Source organism: Scatophagus argus, chromosome 17, assembly GCF_020382885.2.
Source record: "Scatophagus argus isolate fScaArg1 chromosome 17, fScaArg1.pri, whole genome shotgun sequence".
In the NCBI taxonomy this organism is placed as follows: domain Eukaryota; kingdom Metazoa; phylum Chordata; class Actinopteri; family Scatophagidae; genus Scatophagus; species Scatophagus argus.
Window position 1 is genome coordinate 3,105,671 of NC_058509.1, and position 23,300 is coordinate 3,128,970.

Below are 23,300 nucleotides of genomic sequence, written 5' to 3' on the forward strand. Positions count from 1 at the left end.
TCATAATGAAATACTTCACTCTCTTGTCTCTCTCTTTCTCGCTGTCTCTCTCAATCTTTTCCCACCGTTCAAGTTCCTCTTTCAGCTTCAACACAAACAAACATGTTAAATTATTCAAACAATATTGGTTTTGTGGATGATGCATAAATCTTCCTCTTTGTGTCCTTTGTGCCTGCCTGCAGGTGTCGTGGCTCAGAAAGTGCGAGTCGAGGAGGAGCTGGAGGCGTATCCCACGGAGTCTGTTGATCTCCGCTGCCAGTTCATCGATGGAGGAGGCCGAACCAAACTCACACAGGTGGGAAGATGGAACACAGCAATTGTGTCTTTAGTAGCTATGGAAGCGCTGGAGCTCTAAATGTCAAAGTAATTGACACAGTGTTTATGCCTAATGGAGTGAATTCATTGGAAGAGGTATAAGGAGATGAACTCCATAACTCCATGTCCCCTCCATGCGCAGGCAAAAACACGGAAAACACAAAATGGAAACTTTTATGGTTGTGTGAGGTGTTAAAGTTGATTATTGATTGAAAAGCAAACTGTGACAAAGTACAATGGAAATCGAGACATACATGACGCATGTGCAGATCTGCGTGGAGGGTCACTTCCTCTGCACTTGTTTAATGGCTGTTAATCTCAACCTGTAGAGTTTCTGTTAAGTTGGTTAAGATTTGTACCAAGTTTGAAGACAAACTTCACTACCGGAGCTTATCAAGCACATCATTTACAGGGTTAGTTAGCTACTAACCAGCAGTGTGTGGGCTTGGCTTGTCATTTGTCTGTTGTTATTGTGTGTAGAACGATAAAAGAAAGCTCGAGAGAGGAGTTCACACCCTGCATACTTTCTCACCTCCGCACAGCTGGACAGTCGCTGCATGAAGGACTTGTTCTTGTCGGATTGTTGTGTTTGTCGGATGCAGCCGACAGTGATGATGCTGACAGTCTGACAAACGCTTTGTTTGATACTGAGACCTTAAGCTGTGCAGAGGTTAGTGGATCAGCAGGGAGGAAATTCAAACTTTGGAGGAGAGTAGCAATACTGACATCATTTATGTGTGTTCACGCCAGTTTAACCCTGAATGAGAGTAACTTAGCTCATGGCTTTCTTAATGTGCTTTCTAATAGTGCTGAGCTGTTTAGCTTTCACACACAGCTCATCTTACCTGAGGAGCGAGCGCACATAAGAGAACATGAGCTTCTGATGATTTGAAAGTCAATTTATTTTATCAAAGCCCAGATGAACTTATTCGACAGCACCTTAACAATTTTGATGTGCTGTCAGACACCAAGTAGACTAAAGCAAAACGTCATTTTCTTGTGTGGTTTGATCCTGATGTGATCTTTCCCCCTCTGAGCTGTGGATGGAATCAATAGGCAATTTGTTCTCATACAAAAACTGAAATTGCAGACGTACTAAATTGCCCTCTATCAAATTTTCTCTCCAATCTACAGCTAACAAGGGAGTTTCATCCACTAATTTGTAGTGACGTCTGGGCTACAATCTGTCTTCCTCTTCCTTCAGCCCTGTGCTGTGTCTTTGTCTTTCCCCTAAACATCATAAATTTCATGGATGCTTGCTAAATGTCCATTGATGAGCTTTATTCCCTCTCCTTCCTGGTCTGCCACCACAGTTTCTATTTAGCATTGTCACTTTGGAAACTGAAGAGAAAAGAAAATCAATTTGATATGGCATCAAAGTGGTCTCAGAGTCTCCTACGACGACAACGGATATCAATATCTTTCACATAGCAGAAGTCTTCAGAAGAACAGCCTGCCGGACAACTCTTTGTCGCATTTGGCTTTTTAAAATGGCAACTGGATACTTGAGAGAATGTTTGCAGGCCGAGAGACCTTTAATTTCATCTTGGTTCTTGAATCCTAAATCAGACAGCTCAAACTGAATTTAACATTTTGCTTAAGTAAAATGATTTAAAGTTAAATGAAATTGAAGATGAGACAGATTTTAGTTGTTGTGACAGAAATCTTATTTTGTGGTTTATTATGAAATGGTCTGTTTTTTATATGTGAGGAGAAAGAGACAGGAGCAGACTGGTGAAACACTGAAACACCAGAAGGTTAGTTGGTGTTTAAGTTAAACCCCTCTTGGACCAGCAGGTACATTAAACCCCTGAACACCTTATTGCTCCATGTTGCTAAAGAAAAACAAATCCTCTCCTTTTTTTGACCTTATTGACAGTACATTATCAGTCTTCAGTATCAAACTAATTTTGTGACAGTTGTCTGTAAATTCTGTGGTACAAACAGGCCCTGCTAATTCTGCATGATTTTAATGGTGCCAATTTGTAACAAAACAAACAAACAAAAAAACGCACAATGGAAACAATAAATAACTTATTTTTCCTAACTCCCACCAGGTGTCTTGGATTTGGGAACCCATTGATGGTCAGAGGGACAACATTGCTGTGTATCACCCCATCTATGGACAGAGTTTCCCTAACTTGTCCTTCAAGGGCCGAGTTGTCTTCCTCCACAACAGTCTAGAGAACCCGTCCATCAGGATTTCTAACCTAAGAATGTCCGATGCCGGTCGTTATACCTGCGAGTACGCCACCTACCCTTCGGGAAACGAACAAGGGACGACTACCCTCATCATGCTTGGTGAGTCGAGAGGTTATGTGTCCATGTAACATTACACAACCCTTCACCGAAACAACAAGCTGCTCTTTATTTCAGATACAACTGAGAGCTTGAACAAGAACAAGGGTTAGTGCGCCGAAAGGTCAACAGTATTTTCACGTTTCTGCAAAAGAAATGCTTCACACATGCTTTCCAAAGCTCCATGCTGTCTGCTACATCTGCCTTGACAAGCACCTCCCCAGCCATCTGCTTATCACTGCTTTCTAGAAAAGAGGTTCCCGTTGGACTTGAAGTCTAACAAGAGGCAATTTAAAGTATTTGACGAGTATTCTCAGGGTATGTCCTGGCTGGATGCAAAATGAAAAACAAGGAAGATGGGTGAGAGAGATGAGGCCCTGATTTCATCTGCTGGCAGTCTGCAATATAAGATAAACTTTAAGTCTTCTTTCCAAGCCTCGCTTGCAATGAACTTGTACCAGACATGAATATTAGAAATGTTACAGCCTGTAAACAAATGATTATGGTTGTGCATTAAACACTGATGTTCACATTTGGGAAATAGATATACTTTATAGAGCAGACTAAACTCACTAGGCTCATTCTTTGACATAGTTTTCGAAAGCAGTCTTATTTACCCTCCCTTTAATGCAAAAGTTCAGTCTGTCATGCCAGAACCTTTGCCCCCGCAAGTAAGCTTTCAAAAAGTCAGGTGTTCAGACAAAAAAAGAGAGAAAATGATAGCAGAGGGGAAAGTGACTGTATTGCCTCTGGAGATGATCTTGTCCTGGACATTAGCAAGACACACAGCCTGGTAATGTGGAATTATTTGATAGCTGGATCAGTTTAATTATGGAGTAATTTGGGACGGTCAGATCGGGAGGTAACAAGTGAACTTCCCTTTTGCTGATGACTTTGTCGACCGCCTTGTACATGATTGTGCTGTACTTTTTATTATCCTCCTGAGTGGTTCATAACTTGCCATTTTGTTCTCATTTCTGTGCACGAGCGCATCATCAGGATCAGCCTCTTATGTGACCTTTGTGACATATTTGAACACTCAGAAATATCAGTTTAATTAGAGTTGGGTCTGTTTTGGCCAAATGACAGAAATAATTACTTTTTGAGGACACTTAAGGTGATAATAAGATGCAGGAGATTAACATCATCTCAGCAAAGACCACTCCTGTGCATATGAATGTACCCAGCGGCAGTGACATATGATCACTTGACATTCTGCTGCTGACTTGTGTTGATGCACTGAGACCTCACATCCATAGCAGGAAGTACGGCTGTTGTCGGCAAATAACTCTCACTGTGTGCTTGGATCACACTGGGATCACAGTAACTGTATATATAATTTCATTTCAAACTAAGAGGTGGAGGAAGAGGAGGGAGAGACATGGGGCAAAAGGGAAAAGTGTGTGCTGATGTTCTGAAAACAATGGAAAATTAGTTATTAAAGTTCGGCCCGCTGATCAGGTCAAATTAGCAACACAGTCATCAGTTTCAGCAGCAGTGACACCCAGCTAATGGAGGCACTTAAGACTCAAATCTGAACACACGGACGTAATATACATACTTTTCCACTCAGTGTGAGTTATTACTTTCTGAGTATGTGGTAATGTAGAAATCATACAGGATGCTACTTATATCTGACCTGAGAACATCACAAGTTTTCCTCAGTATCAAAGTAATCCTCTGATGGCTGTCTCCATATCCACACCCCAATGGGAACGTTGCAAAGAGGAACAGCTAATTCTGCGTACTTTTATGGTGGCAATTTTCCAAAAGATAAAGAAATGTTAACGAAACAAAAACTAAAAAACTGTGGGTCAAGCAGTAGCCCACAGCTAACTCACTGTTGTTGGCCCAAACTGTTGCGTCTGACCTTTTTATGGCTCTGCTCTCATGGCCCGGGCTAATGTGTAATTAGCATTGGTTAAGATACTGTACACATCTGCTAGCTTTTATTCTCTGTTGAGTTTAATTCCCACATGTCAACAGACTCAACCCCTGCAAGCATTTAACAAACGCAGCCCAGAATGTGAAGTCTGCAGAACTGCTTAAAGTTACTTCAGTCTCTTGATTTTTGAAACTGAGTGGATGTGTAGTTGCTGTTAGCAGCTGACGCATCCTGTTTGTAATCGGAGACAGCTGGTGTTATTCATCCACCCACATGTCCTCCCGTTTGGACTACGCTTACAAAGGAATCAGATGTCTGTTGTCTTTCTCTCACAGTTAAGAGCAACGAGGAGGCTTCATGCTTGAATTTGAATAACAATAGTTCCCTTATTGTATTATATTATAGTAAATGGCCAGTAGTTTCAGTGCTTGTGCGGTAAAGCTCTGCTCCTGTCAAAATTACAGGCTCAAGGGACGATCGTAGTTGGTGCGCAGTTGGTGAACTGAAACTCACTGCATTCACTAAATTCACATTGGGTGCAGTTTAATATAGTCTGCCTGGGGCTTTATCCTTTTTTTTGTCATATGACTTTTATTTGTCAGGGTGAAAATTAGGGACGTTCAAGCCCCTTTTGTGTTTATCTTGAATATACCAGTTTCAGAACATTTGATCCCAGTACACTCAAAGGCAGAATCAAATGATTTCTGAAAGAACTGAATGCATGCTGAAAAGTGTGGGGACACCGTGCAGTTAATGTGTTTCTGCCTCAAATGTGGCTCTTGGGATCCCTTATCTGTTACTCTCCATTTTTGTCCCTCCTGTAAGTCACTGCAGAAACAGTCTAATAAGCAGGCAATAATTAGAATAAATTCATCATGGTAGCACAGTAATTGCAACAGGTCAAAACTGCAGCTACACTTGTAGAAGAAAGAAAAACTTCATTGTCAAGGATGATCCTAATGAAGGCCACGAGCTAAAAATCTGACCATTCTAAAAGCTTTTGCTGGAGTTTTGACCTCCACAGACCTTTTCCTTTCTAAGTGCACCTTGGAAGTAGGCAACATTGTGCCAAAAATCCCAGCTCTGCTACACTAGTTGTTGCAACCGATATGGTTCATGACAAGATAATGTTTTACAATTCCTTTTGTGTTCCCTTCCGCAGCTGGTAATATTTCCCCAGTAGTTTTTATAAATAGACCTTCACACAACAATACAAATTCCATTCTGGAAGCTTCTCTCTCAGAGAACAGAGCACACAGGAGATGCAGAACTTGGCTGTATTGCAGAGAAAACACAGAGAGATGTTCTGGCAAGCTTGCAGATGGATGTGGGCTAAGCCTGCTAAACTGCTGCTGCAGCTGGCACAAAGCAGAGGTAGACTGGGAAATACCTGCTGGAAAGCTGACTGACTCGCCCTTTGTCTGCAGATACAGCTGTGCCAATCTCTCTGGGACGCATTCTGGAGAACTTAGTGTTTCAAAGTCACTGGAAGACAGTCATATTGTACCTTATTGGATATAGAATCCATATGAGCCAATCACATTAGACCTTATTGAATCCATAGCTTTTTTGCAGCCAATCATATTAGATCTTATTGGATATAGAACCACTGGCACCACTGTGATATCACAACTTATTTAAGTGTGAATACATAATCCTGACAGCCAATTGGATTATAACTTATTGGTTAGAGCGCCACCGCCAGCCAATCTTATTACCACTTATTGGGGTGTGAATACAGAATCACTCACTTGGCAGTGAATGATATCATATTGCCTTGGATGTGGACTATACAAAAAAGAAGTTAGCCAATCACACTGCATGTTGTTGGACATAGCGTAGTCAGCAGGACGGAAGCACAGCTGCATGTGAAGGAGGGTCCAGAGTAGATCAGGGGCCTCTTGCAAGTGTTTTCAAGCCCTCAGAGTGAAGAATTGTCCTCATTGTGCTGGATTTAAGGGGACAGACAGTGAGAGTCCATAGGTTAGAGGAGTGGACCGCAGACCGGAGGGTCACTGGCTGGAGTTCACGGATCAGCAGAGTGAATAAGTGGCTGAGTGGAGTGTAGCCTCGGAAAACATTTCTCTTTTCTGGCAAAGTAACATGACTGAAGCCCGGTGGGAAAAAAGAAACAGGTGGGAAACAAAATGAAGACCAGTATTCTACAGTGTCCTACTTACTTTTTTCAAACGCTTATTATGCTCTGTCAGAGTATACAATACATGTGTAATTATATACATAAACCACCATTTTAAAGCACATATATCACATTTACTAATAGAAAGTGTGTTTGTAGAATTTGCATGTTGTTTTCCTAAGTTGCAGGGCGTTGAGCTCTGTCAACCATCGCAAAAATCAAAGTGAGCGGAGGAATCACAAATGGTGGCAGCGTCATGTTTCACAAATGATTGCCTTTTGCAGATTTAGGTACATTTGCCAGTCCTGCAGGGCTCTTGCATGTCCTGAATTGGGTGAAACCTGGACCCGATTAGCTAGTTCGATTGAGATGCTAGTGAGTGGCAGGTTTTACTGCAGTTGGACTCAGCTAATAAAACATTTTCTATTTGTTTGTACTTATTTATATTCCTGCTGTATTGATTCCAGCCACTTTCTCCTTATTCTCAACATCTGCTGTCCAGGCACTCTTCTTAAAACGTTATGACCCCGATAGCTCCAGTCAGCTGCTCAGTGGCCAGCAGCAGTAAGAATGTGGTTGAACCGGGCAGCTCCCTGGTGCAGAAATGTGTAAGAGTAAGAAACAGAGTCTTGTGCTAATGAAATCATGCGTGCGAAGCAAACCTTCCCTCGATGAATATGGGTTAAACAGAGAAATTATGTCTTCAGGCCTAGCAGGCCAGGTGCGCTTTAGGTTCCAGACCTGATGACGTACCAAAGCCAGTGTTTTTATTGATGTTCTCCCAAAGCAGTGTCTTAATTAAGCTGAAGTATCTTGTCTTCCAGAGTTCGTGACATCCTCAGTGGAGGAAGATCTTTATGGAATGAACAGATCGAGCCATTCTTCACACTGTGTCAGTGTGTCAGTCAACAGATATATGAAAAACAGTTGTTGCTGTATTCCAGAAGCTTTTATGTTACTTTTTATGTTACTGAATTGTTGAAAACACACAGAGGTAAATTTAAAAAAGAAAGACAGACGGAGAGAAGGATGCCTTTGAGCTTGCAATTACCCTTGAATATTGTTCAGAGGCGTTTCTGAGCATGGTCTAGAAGTCAAAATTATGTGTTTGCAGCTTTTAGTCTTTGCATAACAATAGTGTTTCTTTGTTTCTTTTGTGTGTGTATGCTTTTTGCATTTCAGACACTAAGTTAGTGCCCTCAAGCCTAAATTAACTAAATTAGTCTCAGGCTTAAATTACTGCATTTTGTCAACATTTCTTGCAGCCAATAATGAGTTGTCAAAGTACAACACATACAACAGAATAATTACAGTATAAACTATTCCACTGTCCCCTGAATATTCATGCTTTGCTAACAGTTGAGGAGACATAGAGAGCCAGACAGATGCTTTTTTCCCCCAGCATTGTCTGGAAATATTCAGCAGCAGTGTGTCAATCTGGCGAAGATGTTTACAAACCTGGGCAGCTGCTGAGACGTGAATTCCAAGAATTTAACAAGATCCAGAAGCCTTTATTGATTTTTGGCTAATGTATGCAGCAATGTAGAAAATAAAAACGAAAATACATCAGTTGGCTGCCTTCATCAGGGTGCAGCAGTGAATAAATCCATGTTTAGAGCGGGAGGAGGAAACATTGATATGTGCCTCGAGTCACTGCTGCTGAATCCAAACACGTGCTCTGCAGTGTTTCAGTGTTACCACACACTGCTTGGTGATCTTACTCAATGTGAAAAACGCAGCTGATCGCAGGTCACATTTTGGAGTTGTTGTAGGTAATATAGAGGATTTAATTTGTTTCCTTGAGGTCTAAAGATCAAATCAAAATGTTCACAAAGTAGTCAGTCTTGCTTTCGTTTCTTTTTTTTTTGTCTGGGGAAGCCTGCTTGAGACAAATTGTGTTGATGGATGACAATCATGATCCCGTCACCTGTTCCCAGTGGACCAGGTTACCTGTGGAATGTTCCAAACTGGTCAACACAACCTTCCCAGTTTTTTTTTTTTTTTTTTTTGTTGCTATTTTGAAATGTGTGGTCGGAATCAAGTTCAGAATTAGATCAGATTAGATTAGGTTCAACTGGTACCATATATTAACAAAAATCAATTAATTAATTAGCAAATTACACATTCTGATTTGTTTATGTTTTGCACAACATCCCCACCTTTCCAGAATCAGGTTGTAGTTCAGCGAGTTAGCATGCAGACATTTATTGATTAGCACTGAGCACAAAGAACAGCTGTGGCTAAAGTGAATGTCATTCATTTTGCAGTTATTCGGTCATGAAAGGTCCGGAGAACACAAATGTTTGTACCAAACTAGTTGTCTGGAAATTTTACTTAAAACCAAAATGTCAACTTCACGGTGGTACTACAGGAAACTGGACCACAGTGGTGGACCAACCCCCTGACAATGCCATCCATAAAGGAACGATTAAAAATAAAGTAATGTGATATTCTGATAGACTTCATCAGCTTCTAAAATTTGCACAGTAACACAACCCAGATAGGAGATGGTTCTGGGTCAGATTTGGTTGATTTAAGGATGTAAATGGGTCAGTTATGGCTCTGGCACGGAGGCTAAAAGTGGCTCATCTCTAAACCAGCCACAAGTAAGACATGCACAGCACTTGGATACAGCTAGCTTGTAGTCTGGTTTAGAGCTGGGTCTTCAAAAGGCTACAGTGTGGCAGGGGTCTGGCCCAGAGCTGCACAACATTAAGGCTAAGTTGGTGTCCTTGCAGCCAGATTGCAGTGACTTCAAAACAGTTATTGCGTGGCAGAATGTAATGTGAACTAGTTTTGGGCTTCGCTAATTTGCTTTCTGGGTGTCTGGTTGCTTTCAACACAAACTCTGTGACTATGACAGATGTCAGCTGTCCTGCGTGAATGCCACCTTAATTCAGCAACAGTCGGCTTCACACTCAGTTACAAATCTTCCCACTTGGCAGATACTCCCAGCTTGTTTATGATTCAGACTGGCAACCCTCCAGTCACAGGCCTTGTTCTGTAACTACTGCCAAGGTGGAAACAGAGACAGCCTCAGGTTGAAGTTAGGGCAAACGTTTGCCTTGCTAAAGAGTCCTCACCAGCCACAGTGACGGTGTGTCACAGCAAACGTTTGTCTGAAGGAGACCAAGCAAATGACCCATCATGGAAATTTACAATTTAAAGTCTTGTTAGTTCTAAAATGCAAATCATACCTCCATATTGTAATTTACAAATGTCAGTGGGAGTCTGTAAAAGTTTATAGCTTATGTTGTAAAGCCCACAAACCATAACTCATCAAAATGCAATCTGAATAATTTCTGGTGAAAACATGTGGTGAATATGACATGTGCAGGAATGTGTTCACCTTTAAGCTGTGTAAGTGCTTGGTTTCATAAACCAAACACACCTCATGCAGTTGACAGTGTTTGGAAACACTGCTGTAATGCAGTTTTCCTGTCTTCTTGTCAGTCTCTGGCATTCAGCCCTGTTGATGCTACCAAAGGGGCTTTGGGGCCGTGATGCAGGGGGTTGAAGTGTTTATTCAGATCCATTAGCATGGCTTCCCGCTTTCCTCCTAATTACTCTGTACTCTGAATGCCTCAGACCAATGTGACGAGTTGCAGCGGGCTCAATTGGATGCAATGTCACGAAACACATCAGGGATGGATACTCCCAGCTTCTTAAAACAGATCAATCCAAAGCCTTTCTGCCTCTGCTTTACTCTCTTCTCCTTTCTGTTTCTGTCTGCTTCACCTCCTCTGTCAGCCTCGCTGTTTGCTTCTCTTCTTCATGACTGAACTCTCTCTTCTCTTGTCTCGGTTTGCCTCAGCTCTCCGTGTCTGTTCTGGCTATTTGTTTCATCTACCGTCTGAGGATATCTTCAGGTTTCAGACATACAACATTTCAGACTTTTAAGATCTTCCCAGATTTGGATTTAAGACCAACTTTGAAGCCAGTTAAAATAAAAAAGTGGACACAATCATCCACTCTCCACAAATACACACGGCTAAAGACTTTGAATTGACGTAAAGAAATAATGATAGGAAATTAAAAGAGGAGGGAAATTCTGTGGATCGTGTCCTTCCAACTACTTTTACTTAAGAACTTCAGAAATCTACCATTACAGACTGGAACAAGAGAAATTTGCACAGCAGCTTCCAGCTGAAGTTGCACATTAAAATGATCAGAAAACCAAAGCAGGACCCTCACCACAAGGCCAGTGAGGTGGTGTATGTCATTCTTGTCCCAGTCATGTAAGAAAGTTACTCAGTGAGATCCTCCACGTCTTTGTTAAATATGTGGTTTTAGGCAAGAAGTGGTTTGAACAGCATGTCCTTACGTTATGTCCTTATGTTCCTTACAACTAGTTTCCTTAAGGTGCAAATGGGAAGTTAGATGAGCCTGAAAGGAGGAAAACACTCAGAAAACCCAGTTTAATCCAGTTTAGCCCAGTTTAATCTGTAAGGTTAAACTGTTGTTCTGAATGGCATTGAGAGGGTGGAGGGGTGATGTCACTTAAACACCGAGATCACAGCACACATTTTCAGTCTCAGCTCAGCTGGGAGGCATTCATTGTGTGTCGCTTGGTTCTGAAAAGTGACTGAAATAGTTGTGTCAAAAATGAAAAAGAGGGAGCTGGATAGGGAAGTTCAAACCCTGGCTCCTCTCTCATCTCTGCACAGCTTGCTGATCACAGCGTGAAGTGGGTGTGAATGTCACATTGGAGGGCAACTTGTTCACACAGTTTCTTCAAACGTATTACTTGTACCTTTGTTTCCTGTCTCATAACAGCCTACAAACATTCGTCAGTTTTAGAGCGGCTTGTACTCAGACAGAGATGTTTAAATAAAAGTGGATGATTGAACACGTTGGCTCTTACAGGTGGGTTGAACTTGACGTGAGACATTTGACTGGAAATACTGGTTATTTTAAAAAATTAAACCATGATGCATAAAAAGCAAAATAATTTCAGTGTTTTTAAAGCCTTGATGAAAAGCGTTTAATCGTGTTGAGGGTAATTTTAAAGGCCAGTGATGAGTAGCATATTTAGCTCTGTTGATTAGTGCTCATATTTGTTGTCCAGCTTTACCTGAGTTTGGCTGCAGAAAATTATCAGCCATTTAAAAAAATTAATGGAAATACAGTAATTGCTGTCAGTCCCCTAGAATCAAAGAGCAATGACTTCTTTTTTGACTCATTTAGCAGAAGCAGATCCACCACAGAACAAACAGACAAATCAGTATTTCCACTGAGAGCAGCTTCAGTGAATCTATAGGCGATGCACTGACAAAAGAAATGTGTTTTCATTAATGGCCTGACTTTTCAATTTTCAGTTCTAGTGTGTCAATTACAGTCACATACAACAGACTGAAGAGCATTTAGAGGAAATTTACCAGGCACATCCTGCAGTACAAGTTGTGTAACACATGATAAGAAAGAGTGAGTAAAGAGAATAAAGTAAAATGCGACACTTGACATCACAAATGAATGAAATTCACTGAGTTTTACAGATTGTGTGTAGAGGTTGGGTCTTTCTTTTAAAAAGGAAGGACACTGTCACGGAACATTGCCACTTTGTCAAACGAGTCCAGTTTGATTTCCAAAGCTAATGTGACGAGGGAAGGAAAAACACTGTTTTGCATATCACTGTTACGCTGCTTGAATGTGAAAGCCTCGTGGCTGTTGGTGTGTTTGATGTTTCACTTCAGCTGAGGGACTACCGGCGAAACAATCTACGATGATTCTCACTCAAAGCCCACTTGTTGATGTCAGAAATGCAGCGACGACTGAGCCGAAGACCCGACTGCTTTTTTTGCTTTTTTCCTGAAATGTTTGCAATATTGACACAATTACGTGAATGTTGTGCTTTGTCCTGGAATATTTGGTGCAGAACAGCTTTTATTAAATCATGAAAAAACAGATATTATTTGGGTTTAAAGATTCTTAGTCTCAAATTGCTGCTCAAACACTTTTAAGGATCTAACTGTAGTTTCTCTGTCTTGAGAGTCCCGAGGTCACACCAGATTCCCGCCCCACCCCTCTCAGAGTTTCATTATAGCCGCAGTTGGATGTCATAGTGTAAATGTACAACAAACTGTTTGAACCTCCTCCTCCTCTGCTCTCACCCTGCCCTCCCTCTTCTCCTGCTTTGCCTCACGTTTGATGTCTTTTTTTCGTTTCTCTCGCCTTTATTTTTTCATCTCCCTCGTTCTGCCGCCATTCTTCTTTGTTCTGTGCCCCCTCCTCTCTCCTCCCTTTGTGTCCTGTCTCGGTTCCTATCATCTCCCCACTTCACTCTGTCTGACTTTAACTCCACTGCTTCTGTGTATCCTCTTTGTTTTTTCTCATGTGTCTTTTTTCATTTTCTTCCATAGCCAAGCCTAAGAACTCAGCCAACGTTGTGACTGTCCAGGCCGGCTCCAAGTCGGTGGTGGTGGCCCAGTGTGAGGCAGCGGATGGCAAACCGGCAGCGACCATCAAGTGGCTGGCGTCGGTTGGAGGCAACCACTCGACCAGCGCCACAAACGGGCCGGACGGCACGGTGACAGTGCGCAGCGAGTATCGGCTCGTCCCCACGCCGGCAGATGACGGCAAGGAGGTGACCTGCATGGTGGACCAGAGGACACAGGAACGACCGTGGGTTTACCCTGTCAAGCTCTCCGTGGAATGTAAGCAAGACACGTAGACACATTTTAATACTTATATTTAGGTTTCAATGTCTTCCTGAGCATAAATTTTAAAAAATTATGCGTAGCTTCAGGGCATACTTTTACGATCATGTGCCCAGATCCAAAAGGGCCAGCTGCCAACGACTTCAGACAGAGTCGTGCCTCGCTTCAGGCCTTTGCTTTGGCAGTCACCTGCACAGCCTCCACCACTCATCTATTACTCATCTCTGTAGACATTACACAGATGTATCCGTTTACATCCAAGCTGTGAGACAGAAATGATGAGGAGATGATACTTGAATATGTTATTGTGCAGAGAATTCTCCATACAGCACTTCTAAAGCTCTTCCTAAGTCACTTCTCTAATGATCCAAATAACAAAAACATCTGGTGTGTTCGCTGCAACATCTGAAAGCACATTTTCATTTCATTTGCATAGTTTAAACACTGTGGGTGTATAACAAGAAAACAGTAAACCATATTGTTAATTTGTTGTAAAAGTCAATGTTTCAGCATTGGATGTGTAAAGGCCCGTGTAAATACAGCACAGCAGCCCTGCAGAGCACCGTATGTGACCATCTCTAACAGGCCTGGGAATGTGATGTAAACAGCGAGTGGAGAGAAACTGATTTGCATTTCAATGTACACATTTATGCATTTTTGCTCTCAGTGTTCGAGTACTAACATTTAATTAATTATGAATGCAGTTCATTATGTAATGAGCTACCGGGACTTCCCTCCTGGTGAATTCTGTGAGAGAACAGAAGCTTAAAACTGCCTGCGACTTGGTTACAGTTGGTTTAAACCTTTGTTCACCAAGCTTATGTTTTCCATGCAGTCCATGGCCGGTCTGTGACGTGAAACAGCACAGAATAACTAATACGCTGTATAGACAAAAGTATCTCAAAACTCATCCAACCATGTCTTTATGGAGCTTTGCTTTGTGCACTGGAGCACATTCATGCTGGAATAGAAAAGGGCCTTCAACAAACTGTTGCCATAAAGTTGGAAGCATAGCATTGTCCAACATGTCTTGGTATGCTGAAGCATTAAGTTTTCCCTCCACTGGAAGTCAGGAGCTGAGCCCAAACCCTGAGAAACAGCCTCATCCCAATACTGTTGTCTATATGGTGTGCATGCATTTTTGTCAAACGTGCTTTTTGGTGATCAACACCTGAGCAGTGTGCACTTCATTCATTGAAGCATCCTTTAAGGTCTTTGTGTTCTGCTTAGTTCTGTATTTCCATATGCGGACAGACAAAATGGATGCCTGTGGTCATCTTAAGCCGCAGCCCTAACCTTACCTAACCCTAACCTTAAAAAGTATTTCAAAGTGTGGGCTCCTGAGACTTTTCATCTGCGGAGTAAAGAAAATCAGGAAAGCACAAACTGCATCTCGGTGTGTGTGTGCAATGTGTTTTTTACATTGTGTATGCACATATTACTGTACACACACTCAGATAAGAACACAAACGAGGCTGTCAAGCTGTCTGTGTGTCTGTCTGTGTGTGTGTGCGCGCAAACGTGTCTGTACTTAATACTTGTGGAGACAATCATTCCTCAGTCTTTTTCATTTTTGACACTAAAACAGTCATTAATCAGGGTGAGAACTGGAAGAAATGTCAGAAGAAGAAAAAAAAGTAGAAGAAGAAGAAGAAGGATCCGACTCGCATGCGATGACTCCTTGTTGTGTGTGTTAGCTTAGTGATGGTGTGAGGGATCGTGTCTTTTGTCTGCTGTGTAACACACACGCACACACACACACACACACACACACACACACACACACACACACACACACACACACACACACACACACTGCACACTGCACACTGCACTGGCCTCCTGTCATGCTGCTTCCTTGCCTCACTGCCTTGACACTCTGTCCTCTCCTTCCTTCCTCACACTCCTCTGGGGATGTGTGTGTGTGTGTGTTAAGATTTTGAACATGAAAAAGGTGAAGGGAAACAGAGCTAAGCTTTTCTGCTCTGCCTGTTTTAACTTCCTACACACGTCGCTTTGGTTTGCCTTCACTTTAATGTCAGACCCTTAAGAGGGTGACACTAACTGATTTCCTCATCCTCCTTGTGTAAGAGCGCCTTGATTTCAGGGGGAAAAGCTCATGAAGGCAGTCAGGTTTTCTTTCTCCACGTCGTTGATGTTTTCGCTACAGCTGAGCTTCTGAACATCACCACACACAGGACATCCCTTTTCTTTGCGTTGAGGTTTCTGTTTGTGCAACATTTTGACACAGATTTATTAACAATATCAAAATGGCAGACAGTGTTGATGTCATCTAATCCTGCTGAACGGTGCGCATCACAAGCAGACCCTGCGTGTGACCTGTTGGTGTTAAAAACAAACTGTGGTTGAAAATTCATTCGCTAGCTGTTGTCCAGGTTAGCTCACTTGCTCGTGTGCATTATTGAGTTACAAAACAGAAAGAGATTTTTTGTTTTTTCTCAGAGTTTAGGCTTGTCAAAGCTACCCATGGATCCTTAAAAAGGTTAAAAGGTCTTGAATTTGAGTTTCTTAAAAAGAATTGAACTTTGATTTCAAAAGAAAAACTGACAGTGTGAGTTGGAGCTCCTGAAGGTTTGAGTGGATGTGAGATCCCTCTGCTGCCTCTGTGCAGCTAGCTTAAAAAATGTGGTTTTCTGATAAAAAGTCATAGGTACAAGGCTGAGTACAAAAGCATGTAAGGAGAGAAAAGTATAACTCCCAAGGAGCCTTTCAGTCAGAAACATCCATTCGCCAAGCTAAAAATTCTCTTACATGTGCTGTGAGTGACAGGCGGGAGCTGAAGTTTTCACTGCTGAGAAAACTGACACACACTCTTCGACTGACTCTGACTCGTCCGCTTTACAAAACTGCACACAAAGCATGACTTTGCTGAAACGACACTGGGATAGTTAAACCCGCCTTGTTACAAGCTGCTGTTCTTTCCCGGTTAGCATAAAAGGCCGCTGACATGTCGCCGCGCTGGACTGCGAGGCGTCTTCAGATGTCCGACATCTCAGTCCCACTGGTTTCATTCAGAGTCCTTTACCACCTCTTATTCTCTGTCTCTTTGTCTCTCTGTCTCTGTCAGATCCCCCCTCCGTGTCCATAGAGGGCTACGACAACAACTGGTACGTCGGCCGTTCGGACGCCGTGCTCCTCTGCCTCGCCAACGCCAACCCTGCCCCTACCGCCATCACCTGGACCGCGTAAGAATCTCAATCTGTCCATCTGTGCAGCGACTCGTCTCCCTCCACCCCCTTCAAGAGACAGTGACTTGAGAGCTTCTAATTGTTGCTGTAATCATGGCAGAAACGTGTACAAATTATCCTTCCTTTAATGATCATTTCTGAGCAAGTTTTTGATAAAAACAAATTCTCTTAACATGTCGTCCTGATGGACAGATGGCATGCTGTGTGTGTGTGTGTGTGTGTGTGTGTGCGTGTGTGTGCAGGTTTCTTGGTGAATATCGAGCAGGGAGACAGAACGGCTGTTTGCATGTCTGTGATTTTCCTCACATTAATGCTGTTTTTGAATATTGCCGTCGCAAACGGTCTCTCTTTTTCTTCTTTTCTTCCCTCTGTCTTTTCTCGTTTTCCTCTCTCTCATTGATTTGTCTTTCCTTTCACGTCATCTTTTTTTGCCCTGTATGTGAAAACCATATACATTTTTTCACCAACCATCTGTTCTCTCTCTTATTTTTTCTTCTATTATCTCTCATTTCTCGAGTCATTTTCTCTCTTCCCTCCATCGCCACCTGCTCACCGTGTTCCTCTTCTTCTTTTTCCTTCCTTTTTCACTCCCATCAAATCTCCTCTTTACTCTCCCTTTATCCCCCCCCCATACCCTCTTTCCTTCCTTCCTTTCCCACCCACTCCCTTCACTCCAGGGCATCCGGTTCTTTGCCAGACACGGTGATGGTGGACGGCAACAAGCTGACCGTGAGGAAGGTGGATGACGCCGTCAACACCACTTTCATCTGCGAGGTCAAGAACAAGCACGGGGCCAGCAGGCATCAGATCACCACCATCGTCATCGGTAAGTCCATCAAACCACAGGCAGGACACACACACACACACACACACATTCACTGTGCATGCATGGAAGTGTGCATAGATGCACATCTGAAAATACAGTGAACACCCAAGTGATTCAGCACAACATCCCTTTAAACTCGACAGGACAATTTTCTTAAACAGCACGTGATCACTGCCTGAACACACACACACACACACACACACACACACACACACACACACACAGTTAGCTGATGCCACCCTGCATCCTGTGGACAGATGTACGTGCACACGTACAGCACGACATTTGCATGCACATACAGACATGCAGATACACTTGCACACATGCATGCACACAGACATAAATCTCTCTGTCACACACACGCATGGACACACATGCTGGGATCAGGGCTGATCTGAGAGCTGCAGGGATTCTGTCTCTCTCAATCTTCACATTGGATTTTTTTTCACGTTTTCCTCCTCGCTGGCCGGCTTTCAGCAAGCCACGGCAGAGGCTTTTGATTGACCCTTTCCCCACAGCAGGGCCAAATTGCAGGACAAGAGCCAACTCAAAATGTTTATAACTTCAGATCGAAACCACTCTCTTGAAAGTGGAGTCTATACGGCCACGCTGAGATGGGGAAACTGTAGCTCTGCTGGACATGAATTAAAAGTGAGCTGTGGTTTCTGGGCCTGAGAGGAGGCCCCTGTTGCAGCGTTTGGCCCTGCCGTGGACGCGACGGTGCTGGGATTGTTGGAGGGTTTCTAAATTCTTCCCAAGGGGTTCAAGTTGGTGTGAGCCAGTTTGCCCAGGTTTGTTTTTCTTTCTCTTCTTCTTTTTTAAACTTTCCATTCTTTGCATCCACTATTTCTTTTACATAGCAACTAACACCTCCTAAGCATGAGCGCTCTGTGTGCTCCGTTTTTATTTTAAGTTCTCTCTCCTCTTTTACCTTCGAAGCTCCCCTTGTGTCTGTCGAGAGTATGACCATCATGTCTGCATGCACTCTTGATCTTCCTGCTGAAACTGACGTCTGCTAGTCCGGTGGTTCGGCTGCTGTTGCCACGGGGTTCGATCAGGGCCTTTTTTTCTTTTTTTTTTATTTATTTCTGTCATCTTTTTCCTCTGCTTTCTGATGCTTTCACACATTGATCTGACACTCACACACACACACACACACACACACACAGAAAACCCAGGAACATGTCAGCATGCTGAAAGGCCTCACTGCACATCGGCAGTCGGGCCTTGAAACCTGTTTGAGTGTCATTTTTATCACCGTGTGTGTGTTCCCACAGTTGTTGCGCTCCACATTGACTGCCTGACTGGTCAAAATGCTTTCCTTCCTTCTTCCACAATCCCTTCATCAGGGATTAGATTGAATAACCACCATGTTGAGCCTTACATATAAACCAAAAAAACTACTCTTTTGCTAAAAGACAGAGAGAAAGCTACATTTAGAACAATCCGTGGGAAATCGGAGCTGGAGATTTGAATTGTCTCCTCTGATAACAAAGATGCTTTGTTGCCTGGCGGTGTGTCGGGAGGAATGTGTGGGAGGTTCAGAAGTGGCTAAGCTGCTACTGTTCTTGCTGGAAGCGCAGCATTGTGACTGCCTCAAAGTATCACGGAGGGTACAGTTTCCCCTTCCAGTACACACACGCAAGCTGAACACTCTGAAATCCTTCACAGACACATGTAAAATCCACACATTACTCAAAGAAGGTATACGCTCTGAGCACTTTTGAGGACACACACACACACACACACACAGTCTTTCATTTTTGAGCGATCACGATTCATCCCCGTCTGCGTTAAATGTGTCCTTGGTGTTTCACGGTTTGACGGTTCCACCGCAGTAAAATCACGAAACAGCCATAAAGTAAAGCAGTGACTTAATCTCTCAGTTTAACGCGTTACCTTACAGAAGGTGAGTGCCGGAGTGCAGAATGAAGCTGGTGCGGTGTGGGCGCTTTGCTGTGTGAACAGAGATGGCTGTTGTGCTTGTGTTTAGCACATGAGGTGACTCACTCACTCAGAGTGTCTTCCCGTGAGTACAAATGGACTTGGTGTCCTGTTCAAGGACACTTTGACACAACTCAGCTAGTAAGAGTGAGACTGGCTGTGATGAGAATCAAAGCTGTCACCTCACTGTGTTTGTCTGTGCTGGATTTTATTCATTAACATGACTATACACAACATCACCAGATCAAATTCTATTTTTTGCAGATCAGGTGCTTTGTTGTAAACCTAAAGTGTCTAACTGAGATTGGTGTCAAGGTGAGAAGACCAACTCTACGCTTTCAGGCTGTTGGATAATGAAAAATTAAAAATGTCCCAGGACTTTTGAATTAGACCAGCTCATCAAAACTCAGTGAACAAATTTAAGGTCACACTACGCAGGCCCACCGTAACAATGCGCCTGCTGAGTCCACCAGCAGTGACTACAGCAAACAGGAGTGTGAGGAAACCTGCGGCGCCGCAAGCACATTGACAGTGTTTGTGTAATTACTCTCACTGCCAGAAGGGTTGAGACAAAAGTTCAGTGCTGCAAGTTTAAAGCTGTTAAACCCACTGAAGTGAGCACACAGAACAGATAAGATCATGTATCTTCCAACAAAAACACGACACGTCTGTCTGCCTAAGAACTTCTTTAAATCTGTCCCGGAAAATTAATGTTTTGATCCTTTTGAAAGAAACCAAGTGAGTTCAGTAAATGAGCTACCAAAAAACTAGCAACCAAATTGGTGGTCGGCTTGACATTTTGGGCTTGTGTTAGTTTGTTTGTCACGTGGCAGTTTTCCATACGGCTGGGACGCCCACGCTGAGCCCAACAATGAGATGGCCTTATCAGCTTGCACGCAGCTCAAACGGTTTTCCACAGGACAGCATGATGGCAAAGTCATGAAAGCTGCACGAACAGCAACAAGTGTGTGTTCATTCTTTTCTTCTTCTTCTTTTCATTTAACCAGCTCACTGTGGCTATCCCTCCCTGCAATGTTTCAAAATCATCTGCTTACAAAATGGCATTCAGAAAGTCTCGTGGTGTTGGCCAGCAGAGCATCCCTAACCTTCATGCTCTGCTGTTCCAATACCTGCGGCACAATGGAAAGCCTGGAGTACTGAGGCAGCACTTACAGCTGGACACATTTCAAAACGGAGCTTTCAGCTGCAGTCCAACACATGTATTGAGCTAATTTGTTCAGCTACAGACGCAGCTTTGCTTGAGGAAGCAGACCAATATGTGTTGGCCCAAGTCGGCCCCTCTTTACCAAACAGGCTGACGGTATCAAATGTCAGTGCTCGGTTATCTTAACTGTACGGTTGCAGACGTTTTGAGATTAGTTTGTTGTGGCTGTAGTTTATTGCAGTTTTTCAAGTTAGTCAGGAGTGCAGCCAGCATGGAAGGCGTAATCATCATCACAGAAAGCTTTTTTCTAAAAGTTTCACTGATGGCGTCTTATGTGAACACAGTCCCTGTGGTAAAAGACACCACATCTTTGGATCAGTGTGATCCTGCTTTTGTTCTTTGTTTCCTGAAGGAAACCATTATGAGTAAACCACCTCTCTTCACGAACTGCAGCGATAGAAGCCAGTTCCAGTCTCTCAGGGTGAGATCTAAACTGTCTGCCGCAGAAGGCCTCAGCTCTCAATAATGTAACAGTTAATACCCAGACACTTTGTGTACACGGGCCGCTAATTTCCCTGCTGAGAACTGTTAACGGCTCCTCTCTGTTCTGTTAAATGGTAGATGAAAGCACCGAGCTGTCTGGCTTTTCTGCTGCCATCACGTGTTGTGATTTCTCCTCAGAGGTGTGTGTGTCTGTGTGGGGGGGTGGGGGGATGGGCAATGAGAGGTGAGGCTGGAGGAAGTAGAGCTGCAAGAAGAGCTTGGATGGAGGCATTTTGAGAAACCCGAAAACACACACACGCACACGCACACACTCTTAGTTCATCTCATGTATCACGAGCTCTCAGGGGTAAACGCTACTGTAAGACAGCTAGAGATTTTGTTCTTAAGTGTTAAGTGAAATGTGAACAGCATCCTCCTTAACCACTACACACTACACGTAAACATGCACACACACACGCCACGATGCTGCCCTGAACTCCCATCCATTCACATGCACATGATGCCAGCTATGCACGGCTTGCTTGGGTGCTGCAGTGCCAGCTGGATCTGCCCAGGACACCGTGCACAGAGAGAGAGGGACAGCGGATGTTGGCAGCTAAAAAATTAGTCTAGTGGAGGTTGGAAGGGGATACGAGACAGAAAAAACAGGCAGAGAGATTGCAGAAGGGCTGAAAACTGAGATAAAGGCCAGTGTTGGGGGGTGGAAAGAAGGTGACAGAATCAGAAAGCTGTGGAGAGGCACAAACAGAGGTATCAGCAGGAGGAAAGCGGCAGGAATGTCCTCTAAAAACCAGAACTTCTGGTCAAACTGGCAGGAGGCTGCGACCCCCTCTGTCCTCCACCCCTCTGCACATCACTCCATCCTTCCCTCCATACATCCAGTGCTTTCATGGGGAGTCCAGCTGGCACTGGGCTGGGGGGCTGTTGTTGCTGTTCAAACACAAACACACACACATACACACACACACACACACACACGGTCACATCTGAGAGGGCCGGTGGAGGAGCATTTCCTGGATTGCCTGCGGCAAGCGAGATAGCTGTCTACTGGAAAGACACACAGTCACTTTGCAGAAGTGTGCACGCACACACACACACACTTACCCATTCACAGTGTATTTCACACATGCACACACAGGCAAATTGGACCATGCAGCTCTGTGTGTGGAGTAATCAGACGATCTCGCCATGGGGGACGAACGCTGGCACCGACTCTCTTGGACATAAACTCCGAGCTAACCTCAGTAATGAAACACACAGGAAGCAGACAGTGGAGTCGATGTATCAGTGTTGTATATTCTGATGCTGGTTCAATATAACTCAATACGTTGCTCACCACCACTTTTCTGATTGGCTGGCACAAAGAGTCACAAAGGGATAGGATACCGTACATTCAAGGGACAGTTCACCGTGAAACTCCAGTTCATTGTGAAAACGTGCATTTTTAAAACTACAGATTATCATAACAACAGCACTTAATGCTCTGAAATGGACTTAACTGTGTGAGTTAAACCAAAGAAAGCAGATATGAACAAAGTATTCGAGATGTTTCGGTCAGAAAAAGCTTCTTCCCCGAGTCCGTCCGGACGGTGAACTCCGCCCTCGGCTTCATCTGACACGCATTAGTGCTGTTGAACCAAACTGGGTCAGTTTTGAACTCAGTATTTGTACTTCTTTACTCCATACCAGCCTGTTTAGCAGAGTCTGAGCTGCGCTGCGTTTCTCTGCACGTACCGACTGAGCATCTGACAAACCATTTCATCTTGAACACATCCCACCTTGTTTTCCTTTAGTCAGTGGCACAAGCACACTAATGCACTCCTGATGTACAAAAATAATGGCTGAGGCAGAAAAACACTGTGGAACAAAGCAAGGTTTTCTCTCCCTCCCGTGGTCTTTGGATCCGCTTTTTCTCTTTGTTTTTACAGATCACGACATTTTGTCACGTGCTATTACATAAAATGTAGCACACAGAAATTGTGTTACATGCTTGACAGAAATTTCTTTGCTCCAGTTTTACCCTGCATACATCCAGACCCCAAAGATTCAAAGTAATCAGCACAGAATTTCTGTACAGGTTTACACAGAGTCATTGCTACCTTGTCATTTGCTAACAGGAAGCCGCCCACTGTTATAAAATTCATTCTTACTGTCCTTCTCATTGAAGCAACCATGTGACATGAACCATGAGCCCTTAGCTAACTATCATGTCTCTTCGGGGCTTCCTATATGTACAGTAAGACGTGTTGCTACAGTAACAGACAGGAAATAGGCGCCTGTTTAGATTGCCAGTCCGATCCCATCTAATCTTCTCGCCATGATGGAGCTGATTTAGTTTCCTCTAGTGTGGGCCCCAGGCCA

The 23,300-nt window shown here is 43.4% G+C and overlaps 1 protein-coding gene across 3 annotated transcripts in view; it reads left to right on the plus strand.

Moving 5' to 3' along the window:
* The window catches only part of pvrl2l (PVR cell adhesion molecule related 2 like), a 238,994-nt gene that overhangs the window by 101,865 nt on the left and 113,829 nt on the right, over positions 1–23,300 (plus strand). For all 3 annotated transcript variants that reach the window (XM_046417116.1, XM_046417117.1, XM_046417115.1), the window contains exons 2-6: positions 183–295; positions 2,373–2,616; positions 12,995–13,288; positions 16,380–16,497; positions 17,178–17,326. In XM_046417116.1, the coding sequence (XP_046273072.1) occupies positions 183–295; positions 2,373–2,616; positions 12,995–13,288; positions 16,380–16,497; positions 17,178–17,326 (918 nt within the window). The remainder of the gene's footprint in view (positions 1–182; positions 296–2,372; positions 2,617–12,994; positions 13,289–16,379; positions 16,498–17,177; positions 17,327–23,300) is intronic.